At 40.6% G+C, this 14535-nt stretch overlaps 1 protein-coding gene across 1 annotated transcript in view; it reads right to left on the bottom strand.

Moving 5' to 3' along the window:
• The window catches only part of LOC110458788 (voltage-dependent T-type calcium channel subunit alpha-1I-like), a 56225-nt gene that overhangs the window by 35074 nt on the left and 6616 nt on the right, over window positions 1-14535 (bottom strand). Inside the window, exons 3-5 of the mRNA XM_021510696.1 lie at window positions 8650-8738; window positions 2569-2692; window positions 453-521 (exon numbers count right to left, since the gene is read on the bottom strand). Of these exons, the coding sequence (XP_021366371.1) occupies window positions 453-521; window positions 2569-2692; window positions 8650-8738 (282 nt within the window). The remainder of the gene's footprint in view (window positions 1-452; window positions 522-2568; window positions 2693-8649; window positions 8739-14535) is intronic.

Below are 14535 nucleotides of genomic sequence, written 5' to 3' on the forward strand. Positions count from 1 at the left end.
ACCTTAATGGTCATCTCCACAGCAACACCTACCTTAATGGTCATCTCCACAGCAACACCTACCTTAATTGTCATCTCCACAGCAACACCTACCTTAATGGTCATCTCCACAGCAACACCTACCTTAATGGTCATCTCCACAGCAACACCTACCTTAATTGTCATCTCCACAGCAACACCTACCTTAATGGTCATCTCCACAGCAACACCTACCTTAATGGTCATCTCCACAGCAACACCTACCTTAATGGTCATCTCCACAGCAACACCTACCTTAATGGTCATCTCCACAGCAACACCTACCTTAATGGTCATCTCCACAGCAACACCTACCTTAATGGTCATCTCCACAGCAACACCTACCTTAATGGTCATCTCCACAGCAACACCTACCTTAATGGTCATCTCCACAGCAACACCTACCTTAATGGTCATCTCCACAGCAACACCTACCTTAATGGTCATCTCCACAGCAAACACAATGGTAAAGCCATAGTTGGCGTAAGTCAGAAACCTTCTCTCCTATAAAGTAGAAATATAACAACTCAGGCATTGAAAAACAAGAAACCCAGTGGGTCTGTTTGTCACATATATCATTTATTCCATATCTGTGACCTTAAAGGTGGTCAAGGTCAAGATCAAATCTATCTAGATAGCTAATATTGTTCCATACAAAGTAGGTCATTTATATAAATTTCTGTGCTCTTTATTCCAGCATGCTACTCACAAAATATTATCATTCTATGCTTCTTGGCTGTTTGCAAGATTATTTTTGAACGGTTTAAACAAAATAACTAGTGATCCTGAAAAAAGGTGAAGGTCATTTATTTGAACAAAATTAAGGTATTCAATGCATAATGAAGATGGCAAACATCGGCTAAAATCGGGAAGCTTCCTAATGTGAGAATTCCCCCTAATCATGACGTCATTTTCGGTATAAGTCACCGCCCGTTGGGGAAACCCCGATTGTAAACAAATACCGACTTCGTTATTTCAGCGGCCGTTTTAAGAAAATCTCGTCAAAATTACTGTCAAGGGATTTGAAGTATTTGTAATTATTATTACAGCAGTAGACATGTGTGTTAAGGGGGAAGGAATATAGAGATCGTCCTCTGTTTAACAAAGTGAAGCTAGGTAGACATGCAGAACGTTCTGGGTGGAAAGATGGGTGTCAGGTCGTTTCGTCCTAAATCCCTTTCGCTTTGGGTTGTTCCGCACTAAGTTGTTTCGCCTTAAAAATATTTTTAGGGTTTTGTGTTTTTTCCTGTTTAGTTGTGTATGGTTAATTTAATATAATTTGAAGTTTTTCTATGTCTCCCTTACCTTTTTTTGCAATAAGACTCGTTAGATTTCTATGTGGTTGACCAAATCAACAAAACACTACGCGGTCTACAATATCAGTATTTTTCGAAATTGACATAGGAAGAGATTGATGTATTCATATATTTGTATTGTTAGATGATGAATCAAGACAATCATGGTACTTTCTCCCAATCTCCCAATTTGTTGTTGGTACAAAAAACGATTTTCATTAGGAAGGGATTGTTCTTGTGAAAGGTGTTCTAATGCTTTCAGGGTTCAAAGTAAATGTCCTTGATTGGCCTATTATTAAAATGGCATAAAAAATTGACAGATTTCTTCCAATTGTAAAAGGTGTCTATCCTCCAAACAACCACACAATGATTGATCTTTTATACCAATTTAAAAAGATATTGTTTTGTTGAAAATAATGGTGTCTATGTCAACCCCAAACAAAACTATGATGTAATCAGATATGAAACACAAAATCATTCAGTCATATTCATGTATCTGGTCACTCCATGCTTAGTGTGATAGTTTAGAAAAGGATAATAAGAGGCCCAGAGGGCCTGTGTCACTCACCTGATTTATCAATCATGGGAAAATGTTTATAATAATTATAATACAACTATTTCTATGTCTGTCAGCAACAGCCAACTCGCCCCTTCTTTCTGCCTCCATAAAGTGGAATGGATGTTAAACATTTACCTTAATATCCGCTTTTGGGACCCACCCCTCCGCCCCAGTAGGGGGTCCAGCACACTCTAAAGATACTAAAAATTGAGTCTGTTAGCCAACGGATGATCTACACACAATTTGGTTTAAACCCTCTAATGAAACTGAAAGAGAAGGTTTTTAAAGATTTACTTCAATTTCCCCTATTGGACCCTGCCCCTCTGCCCCAGGGGACCACACACTTTGTGTTCGAAATTGAGTCCCCTTAACCCAATGATGCTCTGGACCAATTTGGTTGAATCCCTGAATTGTACAGAAGAAGGATTTTAGACTTTTTTTTCTTCTGATTTTCCCCCTATTAGAGCCCCCTCCTCTTCCCCTGGGGTTGGGTCAAACCCTTGGTTTATACAAATTGAGACCCCTTTGCTTTTGCTCAAGAATGCTTCAGGCAAACTTAAGTCAAAATCCACTAAGCCATTCAGGATTAGTAGTATTTTAGAAAGAAAAGGTAGACAGACAACATCGCCATAGCATAAACTCACTGGTCCTTTTGACCAGATGAGCTAAAAATAAATGAATCGGAAGCATAACCTACAGCGCTCTTTGGAGGAATATCTGGTCGCTCCATGCCAAGCGTGATACAGTTGAGGGCAATAAACAGGAGAATCATGTTGTCAAACAAACTCTGCGCCATGAAATGATGGCACAGCCGTCGGAGCCTGGAAAAGGAAAATAACTGTCAGTAGTTAATCTAGACTTTGTTACAGGTATAAATACAGTACTATAAAAATGTAAGCCATGCATTATTTCTTATTTTGTCTTTTAAAAGTTGACAAGACTTTCTACAAAATGGTTTCATTCATATTTATTTAAAGGTCAAAAGCCAAATGGGCCTGTATCACTCACCTGTAATTAAAGTTGGTCAGAAAACAGATTGTTATTTAAATATTCTTAATATTAGTCACAAGCATTATTGATGTTTTTCTCTTGGGATATTTAATACTCAGCGCTTGGGTGCTGAGTATAAAAGTAAACTTCCATTGTTGGAATATTTTAACTTATTTTGCAAGGTCACTTATAGCCTTTCATCCAAGCATGCTATTTACCAACAAGAGATCCCATAGGGATCTTGGCACCCACCATTGCAATACCATCTTATTAGTTTATGTCAGTTTTATTTTTTCTCTTCTTTTCTCTTATCTGTTTGATCAAGTCATGTAAACAGTAAATGCACTGTTTCACATATTTACTAGCACAGTTCTTTAAATATAAGAGGAATAGATCAGATCATTACAAAAACAGAAAGATTTCATTAGTACTTTCTGTGGCCAACTTGTTTTATGATCAGTCTCAAAAGTAAACATGCACAATAACAGAACAAGGGGAACCAGCATATTAAATTTGATAAAGATCCCTCAAAGACTTCCTTAGAAATAGAGATAACAAACATTCACTGTCAAAATCCAAGATGACCTCCTTTTGGCCATTTTGTTGATCAGATCAGTCTCAAAAGTTAACATGCACAACTACAGACCAAGGGAAACCTACATATCAAATGTGAGAAAGATCCCTCCAGAATTTCCTGGAAATAGAGATAACAAACATTCACTGTTAATATCCAAGATGGCCACCTTTTGGTCATTTTGTTTATACAATCAGTCTCAAAAGTAGAAATAACAAACATTCACTGCTAAATTTCAAGATGGCAACCTTTCGGCCATTTTAATTTATGATTATGATCAGTCTAAACAGTAAACATGCACAACTACAGACCAAGGGGAAATATCAAATTTGAGAAAGATCCCTCGTGGACTTTCTGATAAATAGCGATAACAAGAACTGTTTAAGGACAGATGTATGATAGAGGACTGATGGACGACGGACGGATGACGGATGGACGACAAACCACAGAAGAAGGGTGATTTGAATAGCCCACCATCAGATAATGGAGGGCTAAAAACCATGATTGTAAGCCTGTAGGTTTAGGCAGGCTATCTAAACAATCCTAATCTTCAATGTTCAATATGTTAACAGTGACATACCTGTTGTAAGGACACCTGTCAGGATAACTTACCTGGTGTAGGGACACCTGTTTGGATAACCTACCTGTTGTAGGGACACCTGTCTGGATTACTTACCTGTTGTAGGGACACCTGTCTGGATAACTTATTTGTTGTAGAGACACCTGTCTAGATAACTTACCTATTGTAGTGACACCTGTCTGGATAACCTTACTGTTGTAGGGACACCTGTCTGGATAACTTATTTGTTGTAGAGACACCTGTCTAGATAACTTACCTATTGTAGGGACACCTGTCTTGATAACCTTACTGTTGTAGGGACACCTGTCTGGATAACTTATTTGTTGTAGAGACACCTGTCTAGATAACTTACCTATTGTAGGGACACCTGTCTTGATAACCTTACTGTTGTAGGGACACCTGTCTGGATAACTTATTTGTTGTAGAGACACCTGTCTAGATAACTTACCTATTGTAGGGACACCTGTCTTGATAACCTTACTGTTGTAGGGACACCTGTCTGGATAACTTATTTGTTGTAGAGACACCTGTCTAGATAACTTACCTATTGTAGGGACACCTGTCTTGATAACCTTACTGTTGTAGGGACACCTGTCTGGATAACCTACCTATTGTAGGGACACCTGTCTGAGATGTTAACAGTGACATACCTGTTGTAAGGACGCCTGTCAGGATAACTTACCTGGTGTAGGGACACCTGTCTGCGTAACTTACCTGTTGTAGGGACACCTGTCTGGTTATAACTTACCTGTTGTAGGGACACCTGTCTGGATAATGTATCTATTGCAGGGACACCTGTCTGGATCATTTCCCTGGTGTAGGAACACCTGTCTGGATAACCTACCTGTTGTAGGGACACCTGTCTGGATTACTTACCTGTTGTAGGGACACCTGTCGGGATAACTTACCTGTTGTAGGGACACCTGTCTTAATATCTTACCTGTTGTAGGGACACCTGTTTGGATAACCTACCTGTTGTAGGGACACCTGTCTGGATAACTTATTTGTTGTAGAGACACCTGTCTAGATAACTTACCTATTGTAGGGACACCTGTCTGGATAACTTACCTTTTGTAGGGAAACCTGTTTGGATAGCCTACCTGTTGTAGGGACACCTGTCTGGATAACTTATTTGTTGTAGAGACACCTGTCTAGATAACTTACCTATTGTAGGGACACCTGTCTTGATAACCTTACTGTTGTAGGGACACCTGTCTGGATAACTTATTTGTTGTAGAGACACCTGTCTAGATAACTTACCTATTGTAGGGACACCTGTCTGGATAACCTTACTGTTGTAGGGACACCTGTCTGGATAGCTTACCTGTTGTAGGGACACCTGTCTGGATAACTTATTTGTTGTAGAGACACCTGTCTAGATAACTTACCTATTGTAGGGACACCTGTCTGGATAACCTTACTGTTGTAGGGACACCTGTCTGGATAACTTATTTGTTGTAGAGACACCTGTCTAGATAACTTACCTATTGTAGTGACACCTGTCTGGATAACCTTACTGTTGTAGGGACACCTGTCTGGATAACCTACCTATTGTCGGGACACCTGTCTGGATAACTTACCTCTTGAAGGGACACCTGTTTGGATAACTTACCTGTTGTAGGGACACCTGTCAAGATAACTTACCTGTTGTAGGAACACCTGTGCGGATAACCTACCTGTTGTAGAGACACCTGTCTGGATAACTTACCTGTTGTAGGGACACCTGTCAAGATAACTTACCTGTTGTAGGAACACCTGTGTGGATAACCTACCTGTTGTAGGGACACCTGTCTGGATTACTTACCTGTTGTAGGGACACCTGTCTGGATAACCTTACTGTTGTAGGGACACCTGTCTGGATAACCTACCTATTGTCGGGACACCTGTCTGGATAACTTACCTCTTGAAGGGACACCTGTTTGGATAACTTACCTGTTGTAAGGACACCTGTCTGGATAACTTATTTGTTGTAGAGACACCTGTCTAGATAACTTACCTATTGTAGTGACACCTGTCTGGATAACCTTACTGTTGTAGAGACACCTGTCTGGATAGCTTACCTGTTGTAGGGACACCTGTCTGGATAACTAGGGACACCTTTCTGGATAATTTACCTGTTGTAGGGGCTCCTGTCTGGATAACTTACCTGTTGTAGGGACACCTGTTTGGATTATTTACCTGTTGTAGGGACACCTGTCGGGATAATCTATCTTTTGTAGGGACACCAGTCTGGATAATTTATCTGTTGTAGGGACACCTGTCTGGATAACTTATTTGTTGTAGAGACACCTGTCTAGATAACTTACCTATTGTAGGGACACCTGTCTGGATAACCTACCTATTGTCGGGACACCTGTCTGGATAACTTACCTCTTGAAGGGACACCTGTTTGGATAACTTACCTGTTGTAAGGACACCTGTCTGGATAACTTATTTGTTGTAGAGACACCTGTCTAGATAACTTACCTATTGTAGGGACACCTGTCTTGATAACCTTACTGTTGTAGGGACACCTGTCTGGATCGCTTACCTGTTGTAGGGACCCCTGTCTGGATAACTTACCTGTTGTAGGGACACCTGTCTTAATATCTTACCTGTTGTAGGGACACCTGTTTGGATAACTTACCTGTTGTAGGGACACCTGTCTGGTTATAACTTACCTGTTGTAGGGACACCTGTCTGCGTAACTTACCTGTTGTAGGGACACCTGTTTGGATTATTTACCTGTTGTAGGGACACCTGTCGGGATAATTTACCTGTTCTAAGGACACCTGTCTGGATAGCTTACCTGTTGTAGGGACACCTGTCTGGATAATGTATCTATTGCAGGGACACCTGTCTGGATCATTTCCCTGGTGTAGGAACACCTGTCTGGATAACCTACCTGTTGTAGGGACACCTGTCAGTATAACTTACCTGGTGTAGGGACACCTGTTTGGATAACCTACCTGTTTTAGGGACACCTGTCAGGATAACTTACCTGGTGTAGTGACACCTGTTTGGATAACCTACCTGTTGTAGGGACACCTGTTTGGATAACCTACCTGTTGTAGGGACACCTGTCTGGATAACTAGGGACACCTTTCTGGATAATTTACCTGTTGTAGGGACACCTGTCTGGATAACGTATCTATTGTAGGGACACCTGTCTGGATTATTTATCTGTTGTAGGGACACCTTTCTGGATAACTTATCTGTTGTAGGGACACCTGTCTGGATAGCTTATCTGTTGTAGGGACACCTGTCTGGATAACCTACCTGTTTTAGGGACACCTGTCTGGATAGCTTACCTGTTGTAGGGACACCTGTCTGGATAATTTACCTGTTGTAGGGACACCTGTCTGGATAACGTATCTATTGCAGGGACACCTGTCTGGATTATTTACCTGGTGTAGGGACCCCTGTCTGGATAACTTACCTGTTGTAGGGACACCTGTCTGGATAATGTATCTATTGCAGGGACACCTGTCTGGATTATTTACCTGGTGTAGGGACACCTGTCTGGATAACCTACCTGTTGTAGGGACACCTGTCTGGATAACTTACCTGTTGTAGGGACACCTGTCTGGATACCTTACCTGTTGTAGGGACACCTGTCTGGATAATTTACCTGTTGTAGGGACACCTGTCTGGATAACCTACCTATTGTCGGGACACCTGTCTGGATAACTTGCCTGTTGAAGGGACACCTGTTTGGATAACTTACCTGTTGTAGGGACACCTGTCAAGATAACTTACCTGTTGTAGGAACACCTGTGTGGATAACTTACCTGTTGTAGGGACACCTGTCTGGATAACTTACCTGTTGTAGGGACACCTGTGTGGATAACCTACCTATTGTAGGGACACCTGTCTGGATAACCTACCTGTTGTAGGGACACCTGTCTGGATAACTTACCTGTTGTAGGGACACCTGTCTGGATAACTTACCTGTTGTAGGGACACCTGTCTGGATAACTTACCTGTTGTAGGGACACCTGTCTGGATAACTTACCTGTTGTAGGGACACCTGTCTGGATAACTTACCTGTTGTAGGGACACCTGTCTGGATAACTTACCTGTTGTAGGGACACCTGTCTGGATTACTTACCTGTTGTAGGGACACCTGTCTGGATAACTTACCTGCTGTAGGGACACCTGTCTGGATAACCTACCTATTGTAGGGACACCTGTCTGGATAACTTACCTGTTGTAGGGACACCTGTCTGGATTACTTACCTGTTGTAGGGACACCTGTCTGGATAACTTACCTGCTGTAGGGACACCTGTCTGGATAACCTACCTATTGTAGGGACACCTGTCTGGATAACTTACCTGTTGTAGGGACACCTGTCTGGATTACTTACCTGTTGTAGGGACACCTGTCTGGATAACTTACCTGCTGTAGGGACACCTGTCTGGATAACGTATCTATTGTAGGGACACCTGTCTGGATTATTTATCTGTTGTAGGGACACCTGTCTGGATTATTTTTCTGTTGTAGGGACACCTGTCTGGATTATTTATCTGTTGTAGGGACACCTTTCTGGATAACTTATCTGTTGTAGGGACACCTGTCTGGATTATTTATCTGTTGTAGGGACACCTATCCTGATATTTTACCTGTTAGAGTGACACCTGTCTGGATAACTTACCTGTTGTTGGGGTGGAAGAGGTACAGAGCATACTCCTCGCGGGTTTTGAAGCATCCCTTTGGCTCTGGGCACCAGGAACAGGAACAGTTCTATATCAATATACACGAAAGTCATTGTTCAGCATATACAATGTAGAAACACAAGACTGAGTTTATTACAGTGATAGTAATATTAATTTTGTAACATGCATGTACTTCTTCATAGCAGAAAGTTAGACAAGAATGAGATTTATAGTGTACAATTAAAATTCTGCACTTTCGAACACAGGACTTGCACTGAACATTTACATCCAATATGAATATCATGTTGATGAAAATTAAAAGGTTTCCCCCCATTATACCCTGAATATACAAAAGTAGTGAAGTTGTAACATGCATTCAATGTATTTCAACATATTGTGTGCTGAGGGCAAAACAGTTTAAATACTAGAGTGGGTAGTAAGCTGTATACAAGTCACAGGGAGGAAGGTGACACGACTAGTATCAACAGCAATCAATATCTCAATTCTAATTGTATTGACAATAATGTCACAAGTCTTGATGTATTTGTCACGATAATGTCACAAGTCTTGATGTATTTGTCACAATAATGTCACAAATCTTGATGTATTTGTCACGATAATGTCACAAATCTTGATGTATTTGTCACGATAATGTCACAAGTCTTGATGTATTTGTCACAATAATGTCACAAGAGTTATTATTTTTGTCACAATAATGTCACAAGTCTTGATGTATTTGTCACAATAATGTCACAAGTCTCATTTGTTAGCTTTGATTTGTTTTATTTCACCTTATATACCTCCTCCATCAACAGCCAGGGTCAAAGTCAGAGATCCACTTTGTCTTTGACCTTTGGACCCAAATGACCTTGACCATTAAACCGGTGACCCTGATCTTTGGTCAGTTGAGTTATTCTTTAAATCAGACCAACTTTACTTCTTAATATCATAACAAAATGTTCATCAGTGAAAAATACAAAACTTGACCTTGACCCTTAGGACCCTGTGACCTGGACCTAAGGTCAGTTGACTCTGTGTTAAGTTCTGAACAACATTGCTTCATAATGTCATAACAAAATGTTCATCAGCGAAAAGGTACAAAATTTAACATTGACCTTTGACCCAGTGACCTTGACCTTTGGTCAATTGACTCCTTGTTTAATTCTGAGCAACATTGCTTCAAAGTGTCATAGCGAAATGTTCACCAGTGAAAAGCTACAAACTTTGACTTTGACCCCTGACCCGATGACCTTGACCTTAGGTCAGTTGACTCCTTGTTTAATTCTGATCAACTTTGCTTCATGATGTCATAACAAAATGTTCATCAGTGAAAAGATGTAAATTTTTTCCTTGACCTTTGAACCTAATGATGCGACCTTTGAACTTGACTTTTCACCTCAATGTGTATTTTTGTGAACTGAACATCTTGACCAAGTTTCATGTACATCGGTTAATAGATAGCAAAGTTATCAGGTATTTTCAGAATTTGTGGACGGACAGACAGACAGACAGACAGACAGACAGAGTGATTACTACAGGGCACCCGTATCTCCGATACGGGGCCCTTATAATGTCACAAGTCTTGATGTATTTGTTACAATAATGTCACAAGTCTTGATGTATTTGTCGCAATAATGTCACATGTCTTGATGTATTTGGTACAATTATGTCACAAGTCTTGATGTATTTGTTACAATAATGTCACAAGTCTTGATGTATTTGTCACAATTATGTCACAAGTCTTGATGTATTTGTTACAATAACACTTCTTGGATTAAGAGTGTCTTTTTAATGTGTGGTAATTTTTCATGGTTTATTACTTCCTAAGATCCACAATTGCTGCCTGGTGGCCATCTTGTTTTTATGGTCAGTCCCAAAATGAAACATGCACAACTATGGACAAAGGGAATCATACATATGAGGTTTAAGAAATATCGGTTGAGTACTTCTTGGGAAACAGCAATAACAAACTTAGACTCTCAAAATCCAAGATAGCTGCCAGGTGATTTTCTGATCAGTCCAAAAATTGAACATATATATATATACAACTATGGACAAAAGGGAACCTACATATGAAATTAGAGAAGTTCTGTCAATTATTCCTTAAGAAATAGTGATAACAAACTTGAACTCTTAAAACCTAAGATGGCTGCCTGGTGGCCATCCTGTTTTTCTAATTGGTCCTAAAATGAAACATGCACAACTATGGATTAAGGAAACTACAAATGAAATTTGAGAAAGATGTAAGAAGTACTTTTTTTATAACAAAAATTGTTTAAGGATGTACTGACAGATCACTGATGAAAAGAAATTTGATAAAGATGGGGGACTAAAAAGTCACATCACTGTCATAAGTCTTGTATTTTCAATATTCATCTGTCAGACATCTACAAGCTTTATACTAATTTATAGTCCTTGTCTATATTTACATTACTGAAAACTCTAATTCATATATACTATCATATATCTGAATAGTAAAACTTTAAAAGCATTCACCTACAGCATATTGCTTGAACTAGAGCAATACCTTACCTGTAAGGGATGTCAACGCGCTTGTCTGTTACACGACAAACATGCAACATGTCATCTTATGTGTCTTCTATATTCAGAACATCTTAAGTGAAATTTAATTTTCAATTCAGATGCAGATAAAGTGTAGGTATTCTCTAAGAGTCATTTTCAAATCATCTTTCCACATCAATCACATCACAATACAATTAAGTTTGGCGAATCAATCACATCACAATACAATTAAGTTTGAAATTCAAACAATCCCACAGCACTATTGACTTACTAAGCGTCTAGCAGAGCAGTGCAGCTAGTCAATTCTAGGTGTCACTTACAGTCTTTTGTAGCCTACCAACTGGTCACTCCAGTCAATACTTACAGGCAGCCTGCCTCGGCATCCTAGTCCTTGAGTAAGGGACGCCTAGCAGATCAGGTTGAAAAGGGCATCAAAAGCATCAGTTACAAGTCTGGATATATATTTACACTGAAGGGCTAACCAGTAAATGTGTTGCCCTTTCACCCTGCTTAATCCATAGAAGTATACAGTCAGACAGACAAGAAAGGCAGAGCAGAGTAGGAAGTAAGAAACAGTTACATCAGTTACAAAGGAGGTAGTCTGCCTCGGATCTCAGAAAATATGACTTGCGTTGGCAAAATTTGTTCATGCTCGACAGACATCCTATTTGTAAAGTTTAATATATATCAAAACACGCTAGGGGGGCTGTCACCCCCTATTTGTTGAAAAAACGATATTAAATAGGTCAAAAGGTCATTAGGTGCATTTTAACCGTTTTATGGAAATATTCGAACATTGTTCCTATTTATCAGTTTCAAACCTCACAAAAAATATTGTTAACACCAACACTTTGTTTTGCTGGAATGATAAAATGCAAAAGAGGTGACATAACACTTTTATTGCAACAAAAAAGTAAAGTTATTGGTTATTGTAGCACTGAATTGCGCAATAGAAGGGAATGATCCGAACACAAGTGAACAAGAGGCCCAGAGGGCCTGTATCGCTCACCTGGATACCAAAGCAATCATGGCAAAATATTCTCCGAATGAGATCAAGGGAATATGCCAGACCCTAAGGCCAATCCTTGTAGTATATCTGTATTAGATTCTTCATGCCCAGCAATTTTATGTATGGTTATGGGGTGTGGATCTCAACTGTTTCCAAGCTTTGACTCAGAAACTAGGTCCCTAGGGTTGTGGCCAGACCCCAGGAACAATTCTAATACCGTGACTGCATTTGTCTCTTTTTGCCCAGTGTTTGTATATATAGTTTTGGGGTGGGGATCTCAACCTTTTCAAAGTTATGACCCAGGGGTTAAGTCTGCAAGGGTGGGGCAGACCCTGGGGTCAATTCTAATATCATGACTGCATTCGTCTTTTTATGCCCAACAATTGTATATATAGTTTTGGGGTGGGGATCTAAACCATTTCGAAGTTATGACCCAGGGGTTAAGTCTCCAAGGGTGGGGCAGTCCCCAAGGCCATCCTGGAAGCATATGTGCAATCATCTCTTTATACTCAGCAATTGTATATACCGTTATAGGGTGGGGCTCTCAACTGTTTCCAAGCTGTGACTAACAAACTAGGTCCCTAGGGGTTCGGTCAGACCCCAGGGTCTATTCTGATATCATGACTGCATTCGTCTTTTTATGCCCAGCATTTGTATATATAGTTTTGGGGTGGGGATCTCAACAGTTTTAAAGTTATGGCCCAGGGACTATGTCTCCAAGGGTGGGGCCAGACCCTATAGCCATCCTGGAAGCAAATGTGCATTCTTCTCTTTATACTCAGCAATTGTATACCATGGTTATATGGTGGGGATCTCAACCATTTCCAAGTAATACACTTTTTTTGGCCCCACCCCTTAGCCCGGGGGGTCAGCCCCACCATTTGTACAATTTTGAATCCCTGCCTCCCATGAATGCTTCCGACCAAATATGATCAATATCCATGGCATAGTTCTACAGAAGAAGTCGTTTATAGCAATATAGCCAAATTGCCCCTTTTTTGGCCCCACCCTCAGCCCCACCATTTGTACAATTTTGAATCCCCACCACCTAGGGATGCTTCCAGTCAAATATGGTTGATATCCACTTCTTAGTTCCAGAGAAGAAGTTGCTTAAAGCAATATAGCCAAATTGACTCCTTTTGGCCCGCCCCTCAGCCCCCTGGGGGGTAAGCACAACCATTTGTACAATTTTGAATCCCCACCACCTAGGGATGCTTCCAGTCAAATATGGTTGATATCCACTTCTTAGTTCCAGAGAAGAAGTTGCTTATAGCAATATTGCAAAATTGACCCTTTTTTGCCCTGCCTCTCAGCCCCCTTTGGGGGTCAGCTCCATCATTTGTACAATTTTGAATCCCTGACACCTAGGGATGCTTTTAGTTAAATATGGTTGATATCGACTTCTTAGTTCCAGAGAAGAAGTCGCTTAAAGCAATTTAGCCAAATTGACTCCTTTTGGCCCCGCCCCTCAGCCCCCTGGGGGGTCAGCCCAACCATTTGTACAATTTTGAATCCCCACCACCTAGGGATGCTTCCAGTCAAAGATGGTTGATATCCATGGCATAGTTCTACAGAAGAAGTCGTTTGTAGCAATATAGCAAAAATGCCCCCTTTTTGCCCTGCCCCTCAGCCCCCTGGGGGGTCAGTCCCATCATTTGTACAATTTTGAATCCCCACCACCTAGGGATGCTTCCAGTCAAATATGGTTGATATCATCTTCTTAGTTCCAGAGAAGAAGTCGCTTAAAGCAATATAGCCAAATTTACCCCTTTTGGCCCCGCCTCTCAGCCCCCTTGCGGGTCAGCCCCACCATTTGTACTATTTTGAATCCCTACCGCCTAGGGATGCTTCCAGTCAAATTTAGTTGAATTCCAATCAGTGGTTAAGAAGAAGAAGTCGTTTAAAGAAATTGTTGACGTCCGGACGTACGGACAACGGACGCAACGGTATGGCATAAGCTCACCTTGGTCCTTCGGACCAGGTGAGTAAATAAATCAAATAATTAAATGTAAAGGTTCGACCTAAAACACCTCTATCCACATCTATATAACACATACTTCAACATATACAACCAAAGATCCTCATTGATGCGATATTTGTTTTATATATGTACGGCTAATCACAAAAAATAATATCAGCAAACTATGGAATTCCCCAATATTTAGTCATCTTCATTCCCAACAGGACTGGCACATCCTGATGCCTCACATTTACATTCAAACATGCAAATCTGCCCAGACTTATAACATTTGCATCTTGATGTGCTGCATTTTGTAGTGCATCCACATGCAACCAACTGCAAACAGGAGACAGGTACCGAGGGTTTGCTCATCCAAACTGGTTTCAGTACACA

The sequence above is a fragment of the Mizuhopecten yessoensis genome, unplaced genomic scaffold (assembly GCF_002113885.1).
Source record: "Mizuhopecten yessoensis strain PY_sf001 unplaced genomic scaffold, ASM211388v2 scaffold9787, whole genome shotgun sequence".
NCBI lineage: Eukaryota > Metazoa > Mollusca > Bivalvia > Pectinida > Pectinidae > Mizuhopecten > Mizuhopecten yessoensis.